This window comes from Felis catus, chromosome B3, assembly GCF_018350175.1.
Source record: "Felis catus isolate Fca126 chromosome B3, F.catus_Fca126_mat1.0, whole genome shotgun sequence".
NCBI lineage: Eukaryota > Metazoa > Chordata > Mammalia > Carnivora > Felidae > Felis > Felis catus.
The window spans coordinates 142,507,472-142,525,559 of record NC_058373.1 but is presented as its reverse complement, the minus strand read 5'-3'; the positions used below and the strand labels follow the sequence as shown (position 1 = coordinate 142,525,559).

At 44.9% G+C, this 18,088-nt stretch overlaps 1 protein-coding gene across 11 annotated transcripts in view; it reads right to left on the bottom strand.

Moving 5' to 3' along the window:
* The window catches only part of WDR25 (WD repeat domain 25), a 140,877-nt gene that overhangs the window by 3,563 nt on the left and 119,226 nt on the right, over positions 1–18,088 (bottom strand). For 10 of the 11 annotated variants that reach the window (XM_045060515.1, XM_045060518.1, XM_045060520.1 and 7 more), the window contains 2 exons: positions 11,585–11,662; positions 299–469 (listed from right to left, as the gene is read on the bottom strand). In XM_045060515.1, coding sequence (XP_044916450.1) covers positions 299–469; positions 11,585–11,662 — 249 coding nt within the window. The remainder of the gene's footprint in view (positions 1–298; positions 470–11,584; positions 11,663–18,088) is intronic. The other variant, XM_019833632.3, reaches the window with a different exon arrangement.

Sequence of the window (18,088 nt, the reverse complement as noted above, 5' to 3'; positions counted from 1 at the left end):
GAGCGCGTGGGCTGTGTGGCTGTCCTCCATCGATCCGGACGGGGGGCCCCTCCACACCCTTCCCCTGTGGGGTGGCCATGCCGGGCAAGGGACACGTAGGAGAAGTATGGAGGTGCTGTTTTCTGCACTTGTCTACCCCCACCCCAGGGGTTTCAGGCACCTGGACGATCTCTAAAGAGCCTGCCTGCTGAACCATCTCCCACAGGAAGTGATCTGGGATCCCAGACAGCCTAGGGCTACTTAGACACAGCCTACAGCTGAAGCAAACCGAAGAGCAATGCCACATAAGGTTTCTCACGTGGAAAATCTGGTTGGAGATTTTGGCAGAGCTCCGGAAATCCCAGGCAATAATGGTGCGGTCAGCAGAGTCCCGGCTCGAAGCGTCCGTGCTGCTCAGAAACTCAGAGCCTTCCTGGAGGAAGAGGATGTCCAAGGTCTGCTGGATGGTTGCCTTGTAGCTTCTCACCACCTGCAAGAGATACATCTGTCATGCTGTGGGCCCCACGAGTACAGGGCGGGCACCCACGGGGAGGGCCACCAAGAGCCCAGGCAGCAGATGGGGTTTAGCGAGGGCCGTGCCGGGCTGCTAGGAGATACCTCCCGCAGCCTGGCTTCCTGGCCCCTCCCCACAGACGGTCCTCCCTGTCACGTGCCTGCCCCACATCTATTGGCGCACGGCCACCATCCATGAGCTACCCAGGGAGGCATGATGACCTCTCAGACCACACCAGTCCCGGGGACAGCAGCTAGTGCCTGATGAAAGTGAGCTCAGGGAAGGGCCCATCACCCAAGGGCACCTAAAGGACATCAATGATGCCCACTGATACCAGGCTACACGTTGCAAGAGTGTCTTGCTTCTTCTTCTTCTCCTTTTTTTTTTTAATGTTTATTTATTTTTGAGAGAGAGAAAGACAGAGCATGAGTCAGGGAGGGGCCGAGAGAGAGAGAGAGAGGGAGACACAGAAGCAGGCTCCAGGCTTTGAGCTGTCAGCACAGAGCCCGACGCGGGACTCAAACCCCCATGAATGGTGAGATCATGACCTGAGCCGAAGTTGGACGCTTAACTGACTGAGCCAACTAGGAGCCTAGCAACTGAGGGTCTTGCTTCTAAAGACGTCACATAATTCACAGCCCACAAAACCGCAGCCTATTCTCTCTGGAGTAGTAACTGTATTGCAAAAAGCCAGAGCTCTTGGAGGCCGTAAGGCAGAACCACAGTACATATATTAGCTTTAAAGACACTTTTTACTTCCTAGCATCATGGCCAATAGTTCATAGCCTCCTGTCTTGTAAACCAATGCGATCGAGTACCCAGAGGTTCTGTTTTCCCCAGAGCATTTGATCACACTCACTTTCTATTCTAAAGCAACTGGTTCGGGTTGGGGGCACGTCCCAGTATCGGGACTAACAAGTGTCTCCACTTAACAAACTCACAGACCTCAGGACTTTCAATTGCAATGCTCAGCAAGAGGCCAGTACAACGCGGCCTCAGGCCTTCCTGGCCGGCCTGTTTACCAGCTACCCGGGCGCCACCATGTGGCCACAGCATACACACGGTTCTCTGGTCCCTCTGCCTGCTGGCTGTGAAATAAGAAGTCTCGACAATTTCTTCTTTAAAGTGGCGTTTACCACCTTCAAAGTGTTATCGTCCTCTTTCAAATGTACATAAGTCAAATCCATGTCACGTGTAGCATTCTATAAAGTCAACTTAGGCAGTTCTGAGACCCATTCTCCAGATGAGGAACACTGAGGCTCAGAGATGCAGGGATTTGCTCCAAGTCCCACCGTCAGGGGGGCGGGCTTCTCCCTGTCCCTGCTGCTTCCCTTGGGCCCACAATCCAATCTCCTACTGGCCACTTCCTACCTCCATAAATTAGGGGACAGCTTCCTGGGGGAGGGGAGGGACAAATGGCTGTTCTCTGAGCTTCTTCAGAAGCAACTCCCAGGTAAGGCGACCGCAGGGTAAGCCCCTTGAAGCCCGCAGAGTGGTACGGACACAGAAAAGAGAAGGCGGCCCTGCAGACCTCTGGACACAAGGCAGAAAGGCAGCCCATGGCCACTTGCCAGCCCTGAGCCTCCCAGAGGGGAGGGAGTCTCCTTGCCCCTAGCCAGAGGGGCTCAGCAGGGGTGCTGCCAGATGCTCCTCTGCCCAGTCTGAGGCTGGGGCCCGGGGAGGGGGCCTGCGTGCCCTCGAAGTCTCCAGTATCCAATCGTGTCAGTCTGCACAGCATCCGGACTCACAACAGCACCACCCCAAGGCCACGTTTAGAATCCACTTTGGTGGGGAAGAGAGGGGAGGGGAGGGAGTGGTGCCCCATAATCACAGCTCTGGAGCCGTCTCTTCGCCAGCTCCTCCCACCCCAGTGCCATGACAGTCACCCCTCACTTCGACACCCTCCCCACCAGCCACCCCAGGCCTCTATCTGCCTAGGCCGCATCAGTCCTCAACGCCCTCCTTCCCCTTTTCCCAAAGCCCTCTCCATCCCCACCATTCGGGGGAGGAGCAGCGAATCCAGAGATGGCCGGGGCAGTAAATGCCAAGAGAAGAGTATGTCTGGCCCGACTCATGTCCCTGGAAGTGGCCCGTGCACTGGGTAGCCTGTCCTCTCTGGGGACACGGAGTGGCCCACCCAGAATGGCCACCGGAGAGCACCCACAGACGCTGGGCGGTTCCCAGCTCCCGGGCAGGGCCGTGAGCTCCTGCGGGCGGTTCTGGCCTTCTCACTGCAGCCCCCCTCCAGCCACTGCACGGTGACCCCCACAGGGGCTCGGGAAACACACTGACCCAGGCAAGGACGGAGGAAGGAGAGGGCTCTCCCTGAGCGCCCAGGAAGCGGCACTGGCCCGGGGTTCCACATGAATTACCTCGTGGGGACAGCCAGAGGGTGACATGAAGGCCCGGGAGGAGCAAGGTGCCGGCCCTCGGCTTGTGCGTGCCACACCTGCCTCCCGAGACAAACTTTCCAGAAGAATGGAAACCACTGTTCTGCACATTTCCTGAGAATGGACGGAAACGGCCCAATTCATCGGGGCGCCATAAAACTGAATGGCCGGGAAACAAGCCGTGTGACGGGCGATCCCTGCCAATAACGCCGCCGTAAGTAGAAGGCTGACCTTTGAAGTGATCGCTGCCGAACATGATTTACTCGCCTTCACAACTGCTCCTGCCCCGGCAGAGAGCAGAGAAACCATCTGTGTGTCTAGCTGGTGGGTTTTATGGCGACCTTAATTACACTGACAGCTGGTACATCCCATCCCAGGGGCGTGGGACGGCGCCACGCAGCCCTCACCGGCAGGATCCGGAAGGGAGCCTCGCTCGGACTCTTCTGGCAACCGGGGGCCTCTGTCAGGTAAGCAGATACTGGGCCGAAGGTTTCTGGCTCTGGGGCAAGTGGCAGACGTGATCCACACCATGGCAGATTCAGGCAAGATGAACACCACCGGACATCCCTGAAATCCCACGACTGCCTGGTCCTCCGGACAGACCTGGGAAACTCTGGGCTGACTCTGGTTCATCCAAAGCACAGATTTCCCTCCCTCGCGTCCCTGCCACCTCCCAAGTATGTGGGGTTGGGGCGCAGGCTAGGCTCGGGTCCTGGCCTTTTGGTCGTCACCACGGGAGGCCTGGACTACAGGGGCGAACCTCTGCCTCTGAGCGCTGCTGGACCTCAGAGAGACGGAAGACTGGGGTGTACTGGCCCCCTGACCCCACCCACCACTCCCCTGCACCCAAACCTGAGGAAACGCAAGGGGAGACACTGCTCTGGCTCCCGCGGGACGCCGTGCTCCCTCAGCCACCCGCCTGCCCCACAGGACCGTGTATCTGTGACACTGGGTTGCCTTTGGGCAGTGCGGGGTCTGTGGGCTGCAGACATCACTCAGGTGTGTTGGATTAACCACCGGATTTGTGAACAAAAGGAAAGTTTGCAAAGTTAGGCACACTGAGGTCTCCGGCTCCCAGCAATATCCCGGCGCTTGGGGCAGAGCCAGCACACGTGAGGCCGCCGCCACTGGCCCCGTCAGGCACCATTCACAGGGTCCACCTGTGGCCCTGGACATGGGAGATGAAGGAGACCTGACTCCCTGGGAACTCTGAGATGGTGGTGGGGGTGGGAGGCAGAAGCAGAGCGCTGTGCTCAATGCCGCACCATCGCTGGCCCCGTGGAGGCCGACAGAGGCCTCCCTCCCCAGTGAGAGGGCCCCAGGTCCCCGGCGGCCACCTTGGTGTCCAGCCTGATGGCCTGTTGCTGACTCTGAGGTCCCGGGCAAACCCCACCCCTCTGCTTCAGCCTCCACACCTGTAAGTGGGGGACAACTGGGCCGCAGCCTGGGAGCAAACAAAAGCTGTGACTGCCCGGCTCAGGGGCCAATACGCACCAGACGCTCACAAACCTTCTGCTCCAGGGCCGGCTAGAACCAGAGTCCCAGCATGGAGCTCTGGGTCCTTGCTTAAGTCCCTTCTCCCCACAGTTCCATTCCTTCTCCCCGAAAATAAACATCCGGGTCTCTGCAAATGCTAAGAGGTCAGGAGTCTCTGCATGAAGGCAAGCTGGAGAGGTGAGCAAAGGGCCTGTTTCTATAGCTTAAATTCACACAAGTAGCCAACCACAAGGCACAGTGTGCACCAAAAGTACTCTGCTGATAAATTCACGAAGGACCAGAAATCTACATTTTAAAAAAATAGAAAAGAAGACATGATTAAGTTTTTCTATTCCCCCCGGGGCTGGGGGAATCGCTCCCAGTCATGACTCTGAGGCCAGAAGCAATGAGAAAAACATGGGTTAACCTGGCTACATGAAAATCATCATAATAATTTTAAGAACTATTGTATGGCATGAAAAGCAAGTAAATAAAAAAGTAACAAAGACAATCAGGAGGAAAATTTGCAACTTGTCTCAGAGGCAAAGGTTACTATCCCTAATACACAGGTTCTCAAAACAGATGAGAAAGACCCAGCACATCTACAAAAAAAGGCAAGAAAAGTGAACAGAGAATTCATATAAAAGGAAACGCAATTGGTCCTTTGATCTTGCTCATAATGAGACATGCAAATTCAAATCACACAGAGATACCATTTCTTACCTATCAAATTACCAAAGTCCCAGTTTGACAACACACTCCATTAGGTGGCTGTGGGGCATGAGCTAACTGCACACACTGCTGACAGAAACACAAAACGCTACGATCCCTGCGGAGAGAACTGGGGCAACGTCGAGCAAAATAACATATGCCTTGTTTCTCAGCAATGTGCATGACCCAGCAAAGCAACTTGTAGGAACGGTCCCAAAGGCACACTGGCAAAACCCCACAAAGGTGTAAGTACGCCGCCGCTGAAAGCAGCAATACTTCTACAAACGACGCAAATGTACGGCCACAAAGGATCAGCTGAGTAACCCTTGGCGCATCCACACTCCAGAATGCCACGGGCTGGAGACAGTGCAGCCTGTCCACCTGCCTAGCTACGGGGCGGCCTCCAAGGCATACTGCCTGGTGCGAAGGGCAGGTGGTGGAAAACACACGCGTAAGTCAGTGGAAGAGGCGATGGGAACGTGTGTGTGTGTGTGTGTGTGTGTGTGTGTGTGTGTGTGTGTGTGTGTTTACATCCATTAAAAACGGCAGGAAGATAAACCAGGAACTAAATAAATGAATGAACAGAGGAAGAGAACAGAATAGCGGAGACAGGAGTAGAGGTGGAATTCTTAGGGCTTCTGTAAAGGGCCAGACGGTAACTATTCTACAGTCTGGGGCCACATACGGTCACGGCTACATTCTCTTCTGTGTGAGTGTGCGTGCGTGCATGTGCACCCACATGTGTATGTTACAGCCATCTCAGAACACAGAAATGGTTCTCGGCTCCAGGACCGTATAAAAATGGCAGCAGGCCAGACCAGGCCCACCAGCTTTCCAATCCCTTCTTTAGAGCCATGTGTATATTTTATAAAATTATGTGACAAAATTAACTGAAAGCAGTCTCTAAAATGTGAAAGCAAAATTAAGCTGATAAAACTAACCGTGTATTGAGCTGGTAGCTTAACCACGTAAATCGGATTTATTTTAGGAAACATTAAAAGCATAGTCATTTAATGGCACATCCTTAGATGAATATACATTCTGAACGGAAAATCAGTAATTTAGACATACACTAGACATACATTATGGACAAAAAGAACCACAAGAAATATTAAACTGCCTTCAGTCACTGCACAGCTAGCATTGACATGTACCAAAAAAATTGTGCAAATGCAGATAGAAATAAAAATTTCCAGTATGAAAAAGAGAAAATATATAAAACCAAAGAAGTTAAAGAAAAATTCTATAATCCTAAATTTGAATTAGGAAAATCAGTATACACAATGATATATTTTTTCTTTTTTTCCCTTTTCTTTCTTTTTTAAGATTTTGTTTACGTAATCTGTACACCCAACATGGCGTCTGAACTCACAACCCTAAGATTAAGAGTCGCACGCTCTACCAACTGAGCCAGCCAGGTGCCCCTGATGTACTTTTTCTTAATAACAGAAACATCTCCTAGCTCTGTCCATAGAAAGGGCCTAGAGACAAGGAGCAACCACATCACTCAGATTATGGTCTTCAAACCCAGATAAGCAAAAGTGACACGGATGACAGATGTCGGCACCACACCGGTGCCTATAACGGAGGAAAGAGTGATCACGGTTAGTAGAGACGTGGAGGACGTCGGCCTGAAAGGCACAATGTCTGAGATGAAAAATACGTTAGGTGGTGTTAATAGCAAATGAGACACCGCAAAACCATTAGTGAACTAGAAGACATAGCAACTGAAATCATTCAAAATATACCAGTGAGAAAAACAGACCGGATTTAAAGATGAAATCTAGTTTTAACCCAAAACGGAGTAAGCCCACCATGGCCTGTTACTCTCGCCCGCCAATTATAACTAAAAGCTCCGGACAAAATTCAAGATGCAACTACCTGAAGGCTTTCAAGAGTAAGTAACAGCAAGTGGGCTGGGGAGGGAAATCAATAAGGTCCTAGGTTTGTGGGGCGTAGGGATGGGGGTGGCTCGTTTGCGGTCTCTTCACTCCTGACTTTGACTAGTGGACTTACTGAAAAAAACGTAACTAGATGGTGGGCACAAACAGCAAAAATTCCAATATTAATCTGTCGTTCTGGTCAAAGGAACAAGAAAATGGGCCCTGGTAAGCCAGAGAATACGGGGGACATTTTCCAATGTGTCTGTTTGCTCTCCTGCGCTGACCCAATGCCAGCCCAACAGCAGTTCTGCCGTGCACTGGGGGTGCGGTTCAAGTACCTAAAACCTAGAGAGCAAGCATCTGAATAGAAGAGCTGGGGAAAAGGGCCTTTATTATGAAAACGGTAAGGAAGATCCACATTTCTTTTTTCCTCTATTTTCTCTGGGTACTTCGTCTTGAAAGGGATCCCCGTTACAGATACTGTGACAAGACAGAAGACTAAGTCTGAGACAAAGTCATTTCTCTGGGCAGAAGGACCAGGAAAGGAGGACCCAGGAAGCCACGTCGCGTGGGAGAAATTCCAAGAGGACAGAGCTGAGAATCCTCTAGTTCTTCGTGTGAACTGACACGCACCCCGGGACAATCCCTAAGCAATACATTCATGGAGTCCAATCACAGAAGCACAGCCGAAGCTCTGGGAAGCAGAATACCATATACCCACTGCCCAAGTCTGAAACCAACCCCTTAGTGGCCCCGCATCACAAAGAGTTTGAATACTGCAAAGAAAATAGAACCACCGCCCGACAAAAGGGAGAAGGAACCTGCAAACTGAGTCTAACAGGCTGGGTTGCCTGTTAAGACAAATTGCTATTCTCATAGGCCTGTAATAGGGTCCAGGATCTTCTAATATTGAAAATGTGCGGGATATATTCCAAAATTACTTGACATATAAAGAACCAGGAAAATGTAAACAGTAAGCATGACAAAAGAGAAATGATCGACATCGGCCCTGAAGTGACCTAGATGTTGGAATCATCAGATATAATTAACGGCTATTACAATAATCCTCAATGACATAAACACAAACACTCTTGAAATGAATGGATAGATGGTGGCAACAGAGAATAGAAACTACATATTGTTTTAAATGGAAATTTTAGAACTGGAAAAAAACAACAAAGAATAAGCTCCATAACAAAACGGGAGTGAGAAAGACTCCGTGAACTCGAAGACAGATCAACAGAAATGATACGATCCGAAGAAAAAATGTATATACCCTTAGGGACCTATCAAAGCCTAAGTATTTTTGTCATGGGAGTCCCTAAAGGAGAGGGGAAAGACAGCAGAACAGAGAAAATATATATACTTGTTGACTGAGAGTGCCCAAATTTGGTAAAAGGCATAAACTTAGAGTCAAGAGGCTCCACAAGCCACAAAGGAGATGAAATCAAGGAAAGTCAAGCCCCACACATCACAGTCAAACTGCTGCAAAGTTCAAAGGACAAACCTTGAAACCCCCAGGGGAGAAAAATGAAGCATCACAGGGACAGCAGTCTGTGTCTGTTCTGACAGACTTCTGGTCAGAAACTATGGAGGCCAGAAGACCGTGGGCGCAATGAAAGCACTGACAAGGAGTGTCGGCCCAGGCTGTTATAGACACAGAAATATCCTCAGAAATGAAGGTGGGATGGAGACCTTCCCAGGGGAAGAAAAACCAAGTCGATCTGTCGTCAGCAGACCTGCTCTATGTACAACAAATGCTAAAGGCAGTTTTTAGGCTAAAGAGTAATAATAGCAGAGGAAAAGTCAGAACTCCAGGGATGAAGGAAGAAACGGCATATGATTGGGTAAATACAAAACACCATTTTTCTCCAATTAAGTTCCTTGGAATATGCGTGACCGTTGAAAACAAAAATTGCAAGTCCTTAAGGCAAGAAGAAAATTCCACTGACTGGAATCAACATAAAAGATTGAAAAGCAATGGCAATAATAACTATGTGGGGGAAATAGGACATACTTTTCCATTATTCAAGTATTTTCAAAATAATTTGCTGTTTCCAACAAAAATAATAACAGTGTGTTGTGGGGACCGTAATTTATGTACAAAGAAAATGTCTGCCAACAATAGCACAAAGATTAAGAAGGGACAAACTGGAAATCTGCATATTGTGAAATGCTTCTACAATATAAAAAGAGATTCAATACTTGACCACAGGCTGATAAGACAAAGATGTAGACTATAAACTCTAAGCAACCACTAAAAATAAACCACGACACAAATCCAAAGACTAAAAAAGCCAAAAAAAACAGCAGCGCCTGGGTGACTCGGTCAGTTAGGTGTCTGACTCTTGATTTCGGCTCAGGTCATGATCTCATGGTTTGTGAGTTCAAGCCCTGCATCCGGCTTTGTGCTGACAGCATGGAGCCTGCTTGGGATTCTCTCTCTCCCTCTCTCTCTCTCTCTCTCTCTCAAAAAGTAAAATAAAATAAATTTTTTTAAATAAAAAGGCAACAAAACACATAAGATGAAATTAACACTAAATTAATCCAAGGGAAAAGGGGGGGTTAAAACAAAAACAAAAAAAGAAGAAAAGAGAATAGATGTAACAAAGAAAAACAATGGCAAGACGGCAAATTTAAATCCAACCATACCAATGATCGCATTTAATTAAAATAGGATAAATATACCAGTTCGAAGGAAAAGATTATTATACAGAAGTAAACTAAAACATCAAGATCCAACCAAAGTGCTGCCTATAAGAAACACATTTGAAAATTTTTTTTATTGGGGCGCCTGGGTGGCGCAGTCGGTTAAGCGTCCGACTTCAACCAGGTCACGATCTCGCGGTCCGTGAGTTCGAGCCTCACGTCGGGCTCTGGGCTGATGGCTCAGAGCCTGGAGCCTGTTTCCGATTCTGTGTCTCCCTCTCTCTCTGCCCCTCCCCCGTTCATGCTCTGTCTCTCTCTGTCCCAAAAATAAATAAACGTTGAAAAAAAAAATTAAAAAAAATATTTTTTTTATTATGTTTCTTTGAGAGGTAGAGAGAGACAGAGCATGAGTGGGGGAGCGGCAGAGAGAAAGGGAGACACAGAATCGGAAGCAGGCTCCAGGCTCCCAGCTGTCAGCCCAGAACCCCACGCGGGGCTCGAACCCATGAACCGTGAAATCATGACCTGAGCCGAAGTCGGACACTCAACCTACTGAGCCACCCAGGCACCCCAAGAAACACATTTGAAATATAAAGACACACATAGGTTAAAAGTAGAAAACATGGAAAAAGATGTATCATGTAGCAGTAATCAAAGTAAACCAGGAAAGCCTAGGTTAATGACAGAGTAGACTTCAGAATAAAGAATATTACCAGGGATAAAGAGAGTCTTTTCATAATGATTAAAAAGTCAATTCATCAGGAAAACGTAACAATCCTCAACAGTTATTCACCTAATAACAGAGCCTCAAAATAAATGAAGGAAAACAAATAGCACTTAAAAAGGGAACTAAGACAGGGCGACTGGGTGGCTCAGTTAGTTAAGCGTCTGACTTCGGCTCAGGTCATGATCTCACAGTTCGTGGGTTTGAGCCCCACGTCAGGCTCTGTGCTGACAGCTCGGAGCTTGGAGCTCGGAGCCTAGAGGCTGCTCTGGATTTTGTCTCTCTCTCTCTGCCCCTCCCCCACTCACGCTCTGTCTCTCTCAAAAATAAACATTAAGAAAAAAATTTTTTTAAAAAAGGGAAATAAGACAAATTCACTCCTCTAGTCACAAATTTCAACCAGCTGCTCTTAACTAAGGGAACAAATGGACAGAAATATCAGAAAGGATATAGAAGCCTTGAATAACACTATTTACCAACTCAGTCTAATTGAGATGTATAGAACATTACTCCCAACAACAGCAGAATAAACATTCTTTTCAATTACACACAGAACATTTACCAAGATAGACCACATTCTAGGACGTCAAACAAGTCTCAATAAACTTAAAAGGATTCAAACATACGATGTATGTTCTGTGCCACAACAGAGCTAAATGAAAAATCAATAAGAGATACCTGGAAAACTCCCAAGTATGTCGCATCTGAATAGCACACTCCTATGTGATCCACGGACCAAGCAGACATAAAAAAGGTAATCAGCAAGTATTTCTAACTGAATAAAAACGAAAACATAATACAGCAACAGTTATCTAATGTGGCTGCAAAGCCCAGAGGGAAATTAACAGCCCCCCCCCAACCGCCCCCGCCCTTGCCGGAGGTTTTTCTTTCCAGAGTTTCAGCCACCCGTGGTCAACCACGCTCTGGAGGCAAACGATCCTCCTTCTGACAAACTGTCAGAAGGTCGGCAGTGGCCTCTTCCCACAACACCGTGTGCACATCACTCACTTGGCTTCATCTCATGGCACAGGCATTTTATCATCTCACATTGTCACAAGAAAAAGGCTAGGTACAGGAGAAGATATTTTGAGAAGGACCACGTTCACGTAACTCACTCTACTGTTACATTACATCGTTATAACTGTTCTATTTTATTAGTAGTTATTGTTGTCCGTCTATTACTGTGCCTAATTTATAAGTGAAACTTTATCATAGGCATGGAAATACAGCATGTACTATATACAGAGTTCGGTACTACCTGTGGTTTCAGGCATCTGCTGGGGGTCTTGGAACGTACCCCCCGTGGACAAGGGGGGACTCCTTTAGCACTGAACATCTGTGTTAGAGAAAAAATAAAAGTCTCAACTTCCACGTTAAGAAACTAGAAAAAGAAGATAAAACTAAAGCCAAGGTTTAAGCAGTAGGAAGTAATTAAGATAAAAGAAATCATTGTTTTTTTTTAAAGGAAAAAAGAAACAGAGAAAAATCAACGAAACAAAAATCTGGTACTTTGAAAAGGTCAACAAAATTAATAAGCCTCCAGATAGCTGATCAGAGGGAATGAGAAAAAACACAATTACCAATATCAGGAATGAGAGAACTGAGGTAACGTCACTGCACATTATATATAATAACATAAGTATGATGAAAAAATTTATGCCAAAAAATTAGATAAAATTAGAAAAATCTTCTTGAAGGCCACAAACTACCGAAGGTCACTCAGAGAAAAAGAACACTTGGAATAACCCTATATTTATTAGACAAATCTTATTTGAGGTTTAAATCTTCCCCAAAAGAAAATTTCAGTCTCAGACGACTTCACTATCAATTCCAGCAAATGTTACAGAAGAAAAAACAGCAACTCTAAGCAAATTCTTCCAGGAAACTGGGGAGAAAGGACAGTCCCCAATTCATTCTATGAGGCCAGCATTGCCCTGATACCAAAACACGACAAAGATATTACCAGGAAAGTACAGATCAGTATCCCTTTGAACACAGATGTGAAAATCCTGAACACACTTTAGCTGACAGAATCCCAAATTATATAAAGGGGATAATATACCATGCTCAAGAGGCACTTATCCCAAGAATGCAAGGTTATTTTTAAAATCTGAAAACCCTATTGAGAAAATCCACTATATTAAGCGAGTACATAAGAACAACATATTATCCTTTCAACAGATGTGAGAAGAGCAACGGACAAAATCCAATGCTCATTCACAATAACAACTCTCAACAAACTAGGAACAAAAGGGAAGGTCCTCAAATTCATAGGGGCATCTACAAAGCACATGGCTAACGTATGTAACTGTGAACAAGAATGAACGCTTCCCCTCTAATACTGAGAACAAGGCAAGGATTTCCACCCCCACCACCTCTAGTCAACATCCATCTAGAGGTTTAAGCCAACACAATAAGCTTAATTTAAGCTTAATTTCCTTCCGGAAGGAAGGAAAGGCAAGGCAGGGAGCGCGGGAGGAAGAAATGGCATCCAGATTGGAAAAGAAGAATTAAAGCTGCCTTTATTCACTGACGACATGATCATCTTTGCAGAAAATACGGCAATATCTACAAAGAAGCAACTAGAACTAATAAGTGACTTAGGGTTACAGAATTCAAGGTGAATACACAAGTATCAGTGTATTTCTATACACTAACAACATACAATCAGAAACTGAAATTTTATTAACTTTTTGAAGTTTATTTATTTTGAAAGAGAGAGAGAGAGAGAGAGAGAGAGAGAGAGAGAGAGAGCAGGGAAGAGCCAGAGAGAGGGGGATAGAGGATCCAAAGCGGGCTCTGTGCTGACATCAGAGAGCTCAATGTAGGGCTCAAACTCACGAACTGTGAGATCGTGACCTGAGCCAAAGTCAGACACTTAACCAACTGAGCCATGCAGGCAGGCCAGAAACTGGAATTTTAAAATACTGCTTACAAAAGCATAAAAATATAAATGCTTAGGGATAAATCTAATAACAATGTGGAAGAGCTATACAGTGAAAACTACAAGACATTAGTGAGAGAATTAAATTAGATTTAAATAAACAGAGAAGTAGTCTACGCTCATAGACTGAAAGACTCAAAACTGTTAAGAATTCAACTCTCCTCCAACATTGATCGGTAGATCAAATACAATATCGTTCAAAGTTCAAGCAGGCCTTTTTCTGGTAGAAAATTGACAAAGTGATTGTAAAATCGAAATGTAAATGCAAAGAACCTAGACCTGTCAAAACAACTTTGAAAAAGAAAAAAAAAATGGGAAGACTTATACTACCTGATTTCAAAACTCATTAGATTACAATGAAAATAATGAGAAGGATTAAAATAAGAAAACAATGGGGTAGTGGTGTAAGGATCGACAAAGAAAGAAACGGAAGAGAAGAGACATTACAAAAATAGATCTACACATATTTAGTCAACTATTTTTCCACAGTTATAAAGGCATGGGTATTGTTTTTTCAACAAATGTTGCAGGAATACTGAATATCCACATGCGAGACAATGAATTTCCATCCATACCTCGTACCATGTACAAAAACATATATGAAATGGACCACAGACTAATATAAAGCCCCAAAGCACACAAACTCCAAAAGTAAATGCAGAAGCAAATCTTTGTGACCTTAGATTAGGTAAAGTTTGCTTAGCTAGGACACCAGCAGCATGATCAGAAAAGAAAAACACTGAGAAATTAAACTATCAAAAATTTTAAAATCTGCTCTTCCAAAAAATGGGCAAAAAATCTGGACATTTCATCCAAAAAAATCTATGTATACAGATGGCAAAGAACTTCATGAAAAGATGCTGAACATCATTAGTCGTTTGGGAAATGCAAATCAAAACCACGGTGGGATGCCCTACACTCACTTCAGAATGGCTAAAGTTTAAAAGGTTGATCATAGCAAGTGTTGGCTACGATGCAGTGCAATGAGACCTTCACACAAGGTTCACAGGAGTGCAAAATAGGGCAACCATGAGGAAAACTGGAAGTTTCTTTAAAAGGTAAACGTACACCGGCATATGACCCAGTCGTTCCAACCCCAGATATTTATCCAATGTCGTAGTCTGCTCAGGCTGCCATAAAAAAGTCCCAGCAGCTGGGTGGCTTAAACAACAGACATCTGTTATCTCACAGTTGTGGAGGCTGGAGGTCAAAGAGCAAGGTGTCAGCACGGTTGGTTTCTGGCAAAGCCTCTCTCCTTGGAATGAAGACTCTTACTTCTTGCTGGGTCCCCATGTGGCCTTTACTCTGTGCAGCCCAGAGAAAGCTCTGATGTCACTTCCTTTTCTTTTAAGGACACCAGTCCTACTGGATTAGGGCCTGACCTTTATGACCTCATTTAACCTTAATTATCTCTGTAAAGGCCCTATACAGTCATATTAGGGGTTAGGGCTTCAACATGTGAAGGGGTGGGGACACGATGTAGTCCATCGCCGCAAAGAAACGATGACGTGTGTTCACAAAAAGGCATGTACGTGAATGTTCATCGTAACTTCATTTGTAACAACCCAAAGCTGGAAGCAACGCAACATCCATCAACAGTAAACAGATAAACGGTGGTATGTCCTTACTGTGGAGTCCTACTTACCAATAGGATGGAATAAACCAATGTTTGTACACACAGTAACATGGATCAATCTCAAAATAATTATGCTGAATGGGGGAAAAAGCCACACAAAAAAGAGTACACACCGTATGACTACATTTACACAAAAATTCTAGAAAGTGGAAACTAATTTCCAAGGACAGAAAACAGACCAGTGTTGCCAAAAGATACGTAATGGAGGGACAGGAAAAGAAATTACAAAGGAGCACAAAGACGTCTGAAGATGATGGATGTGTTACTTCATTTGACTACAGTGATGGTTCTGTGGATGTATACGTATATCAAAACTTATCACGGTGCATACTTCAAATATGCAGTTGAAGTGTATGTCTATTATACTTCCAAAAAGGCGTTTTCAAAAAGGGCTCACATGGAAAAACTGAAGGCAAAATAAAGACTTTTTTGATAAACAAAAACTGAAATAATTCACCACTAGGAAATCTGTACTGCAAGAAATGTTAAAGTTCTTGAAACTGAACTAATGGTACCAGATTGGTAGCCAGATTGACAGGAAAGAAAAACAATAATAAGAAAAGAAAAGAAAAGAAAAGAAAAGAAAAGAAAAGAAAAGAAAAGAAAAGAAAAGAAAAGAAAAGAGAAAAGAAAAGAAAAGGAAGAGGGAGGGAGGGAAGAAGGAAGGAAGGAAGAGAAAGAAAGAAAGAAAGAAAGAAAGAAAGAAAGAAAGAGAAAGAAAGAGAAAGAAAGAAAGAAAGAAAAACAATGAAAGAAAGAAAGAAAGAAAGAGAAAGAAAGAAAAGGAAAGAAAGAGGGAGAGGAGACAGAGATAAAGAAAGAAAGAGAAAGAAAGGAAAAAAGAAAGACAAATGAAACTAAATAAATAAATAAATAAATAATGAAATAATGAAATAATGCTAAGATCGGGGCGCCTGGGTGGCGCAGTCGGTTGAGCGTCCGACCTCAGCCAGGTCACGATCTCACGGTCCGTGAGTTCGAGCCCCGCGTCAGGCTCTGGGCTGATGGCTCAGAGCCTGGAGCCTGTTTCCAATTCTGTGTCTCCCTCTCTCTCTGCCCTTCCCCCGTTCATGCTCTGTCTCTCTCTGTCCCAAAAATAAATAAACGTTGAAATAATGCTAAGATCAATTTGAGGTCAGCACATTTGATAACTTAGATGAAATGGGCAAATTTCTTGAAAGAAAAAAGTTACAAAAGTGACTGAAGAAGAAACAGAATACCTGAATAGCCCTATATATACATTTAATGTTTTTCTGTAATTCAAAATCTTCCAATAAAGAAAACCCTGGGTCCAGATGTCTTCACTGGTGAATTCCATCAAACATTAGGGAAGAAATAACACCACTCCTACATAGACATTCAGGAAGTACATGACGACAGAAGATTTCTCCACTCATTTTTTTGAGGCCAATATTAATCTCACATCAAAACAAGACAGACAACACAAGAAAATAGTATAAGCCAGTAATTCTCATGAACATAGATACAAAATCCTTAACAAATTATTAGCAACTAGAATTAACCATATATTTAAAAAAAAAACAAACCATCATGACCAAGTAGGGTTTATCCCAGAAATGCAGGTTCATGCATTTCTTTTAAAAAGCAATGTAATTCAGGGGTCCCTGGATGGCTCAGTTGGTTAAGCGTGTGACTTCAGCTCAGGTCATGATCTCATGGTTCGTGGGTTCGGGCCTCGTGTTGGGCTCTATGCTGACAGCTCGGAGCCTGGAGCCTGTTTCAGATTCAGTGTCTCCCTCTCTCTCTGTTCCTCCCCTGCTCGTACTCTGTCTCTCTCTCAAAAATAAATGAAGATTTAAAACAATTTTTAAAAAGTCAATGTAATTCACCACATTGAATATAGGCAAAAATACAGATACGACAAAATCACTTGACAAAGTTCAACATTACTACACGATAAAAACCTTCAGAAAACTAAGACTAGAAGGTAACTCATTTATTTTTTTTTAACGTTTATTTATTTTTGAGACAGAGAGAGACAGAGCATGAACGGGGGAGGGGCAGAGAGAGAGGGAGACACAGAATCGGAAACAAGCTCCAGGCTCTGAGCCATCAGCCCAGAGCCCGACGCGGGGCTCGAACTCGCGGACCGCAAGATCGTGACCTGAGCTGAAGTCGGACGCCCAAGCGACTAAGCCACCCAGGCACCCCAAGAAGGTAACTCATTTAAACTGATTTAGGATCTCTACCCCAAACCTCTGACATTATTCCTAATGGCAAAAGGACCTTATGCTTTCCCCATAAGGTTAAGAACAAGACGAGGATGATCACTCTCACCACTTTTATTCAGCGTTGTAATGGCGGTGCTAGTAATTGCAGTATAGGAAAGAAGACAAGAGAAGAGGAGAGGAGAGGAGAGGAGAGGAGAGGAGAGGAGAGGAGAGGAGAGAAAGAGAAAGAGAAAGAAAGAGAGAGAAAGAAAGAAAAGAGAGAAAGAAAGAAAGAAAGAAAGAAAGAAAGAAAGAAAGAAGAAAGAAAGAAAGAAAGAAAGAAAGAAAGAAAGAAAGAAAGAAAGAAAGAAAGAAAGAAAGAAAAGGGAGAGAGGGAGGGAAGGACAGAGACAAGAAAGAAAGAAAGAAAGAAAGAAAGAAAGAAAGAAAGAAAGAAAGAAAGAAAGAAAAGGGAGAGAGGGAGGGAAGGACAGAGACAAGAAAGAAAGAAAGAAAGAAAGAAAGAAAGAAAGAAAGAAAGAAAGAAAGAAAGAAAGAAAGAAAGAAAAGAAAGAAAGAAAAGAAAGGAAAGGAAAAAGAGAGGGAGAGAGGGAGAGAAAGAAAAGAGAAAGAAAAGGGAGAGAGGGAGGGAAGGACAGAGAGAATAAAGAAAGAAAGAAAGAGGAAAGGAGGAAGGAAGAAAGGAAGGAAGGAAGGAAGGAAGGAAGGAAGGAAGGAAGGAAGGAAGGAAGGAAGGAAAGGAAGAAAGGGAGGAAGTGCATACACACTGGAAGGAAACTGTAAAGCTGTATTACTCACAGATAATGTGATCATGTATGTGGAAATTTCTAAGTAATCTATGAAGAAGCTATGAGGAGTAAGATGTGAATTCAGTAAATTCACAGGATATAAGGTTAAGAAAGTTAATAGTATTTTTATACGTTAGCAATAAACAATTGAGGGCGCCTGGGTGGCTCAGTGGGTTGAGCATCCAACTTCAGCTCAGGTCAT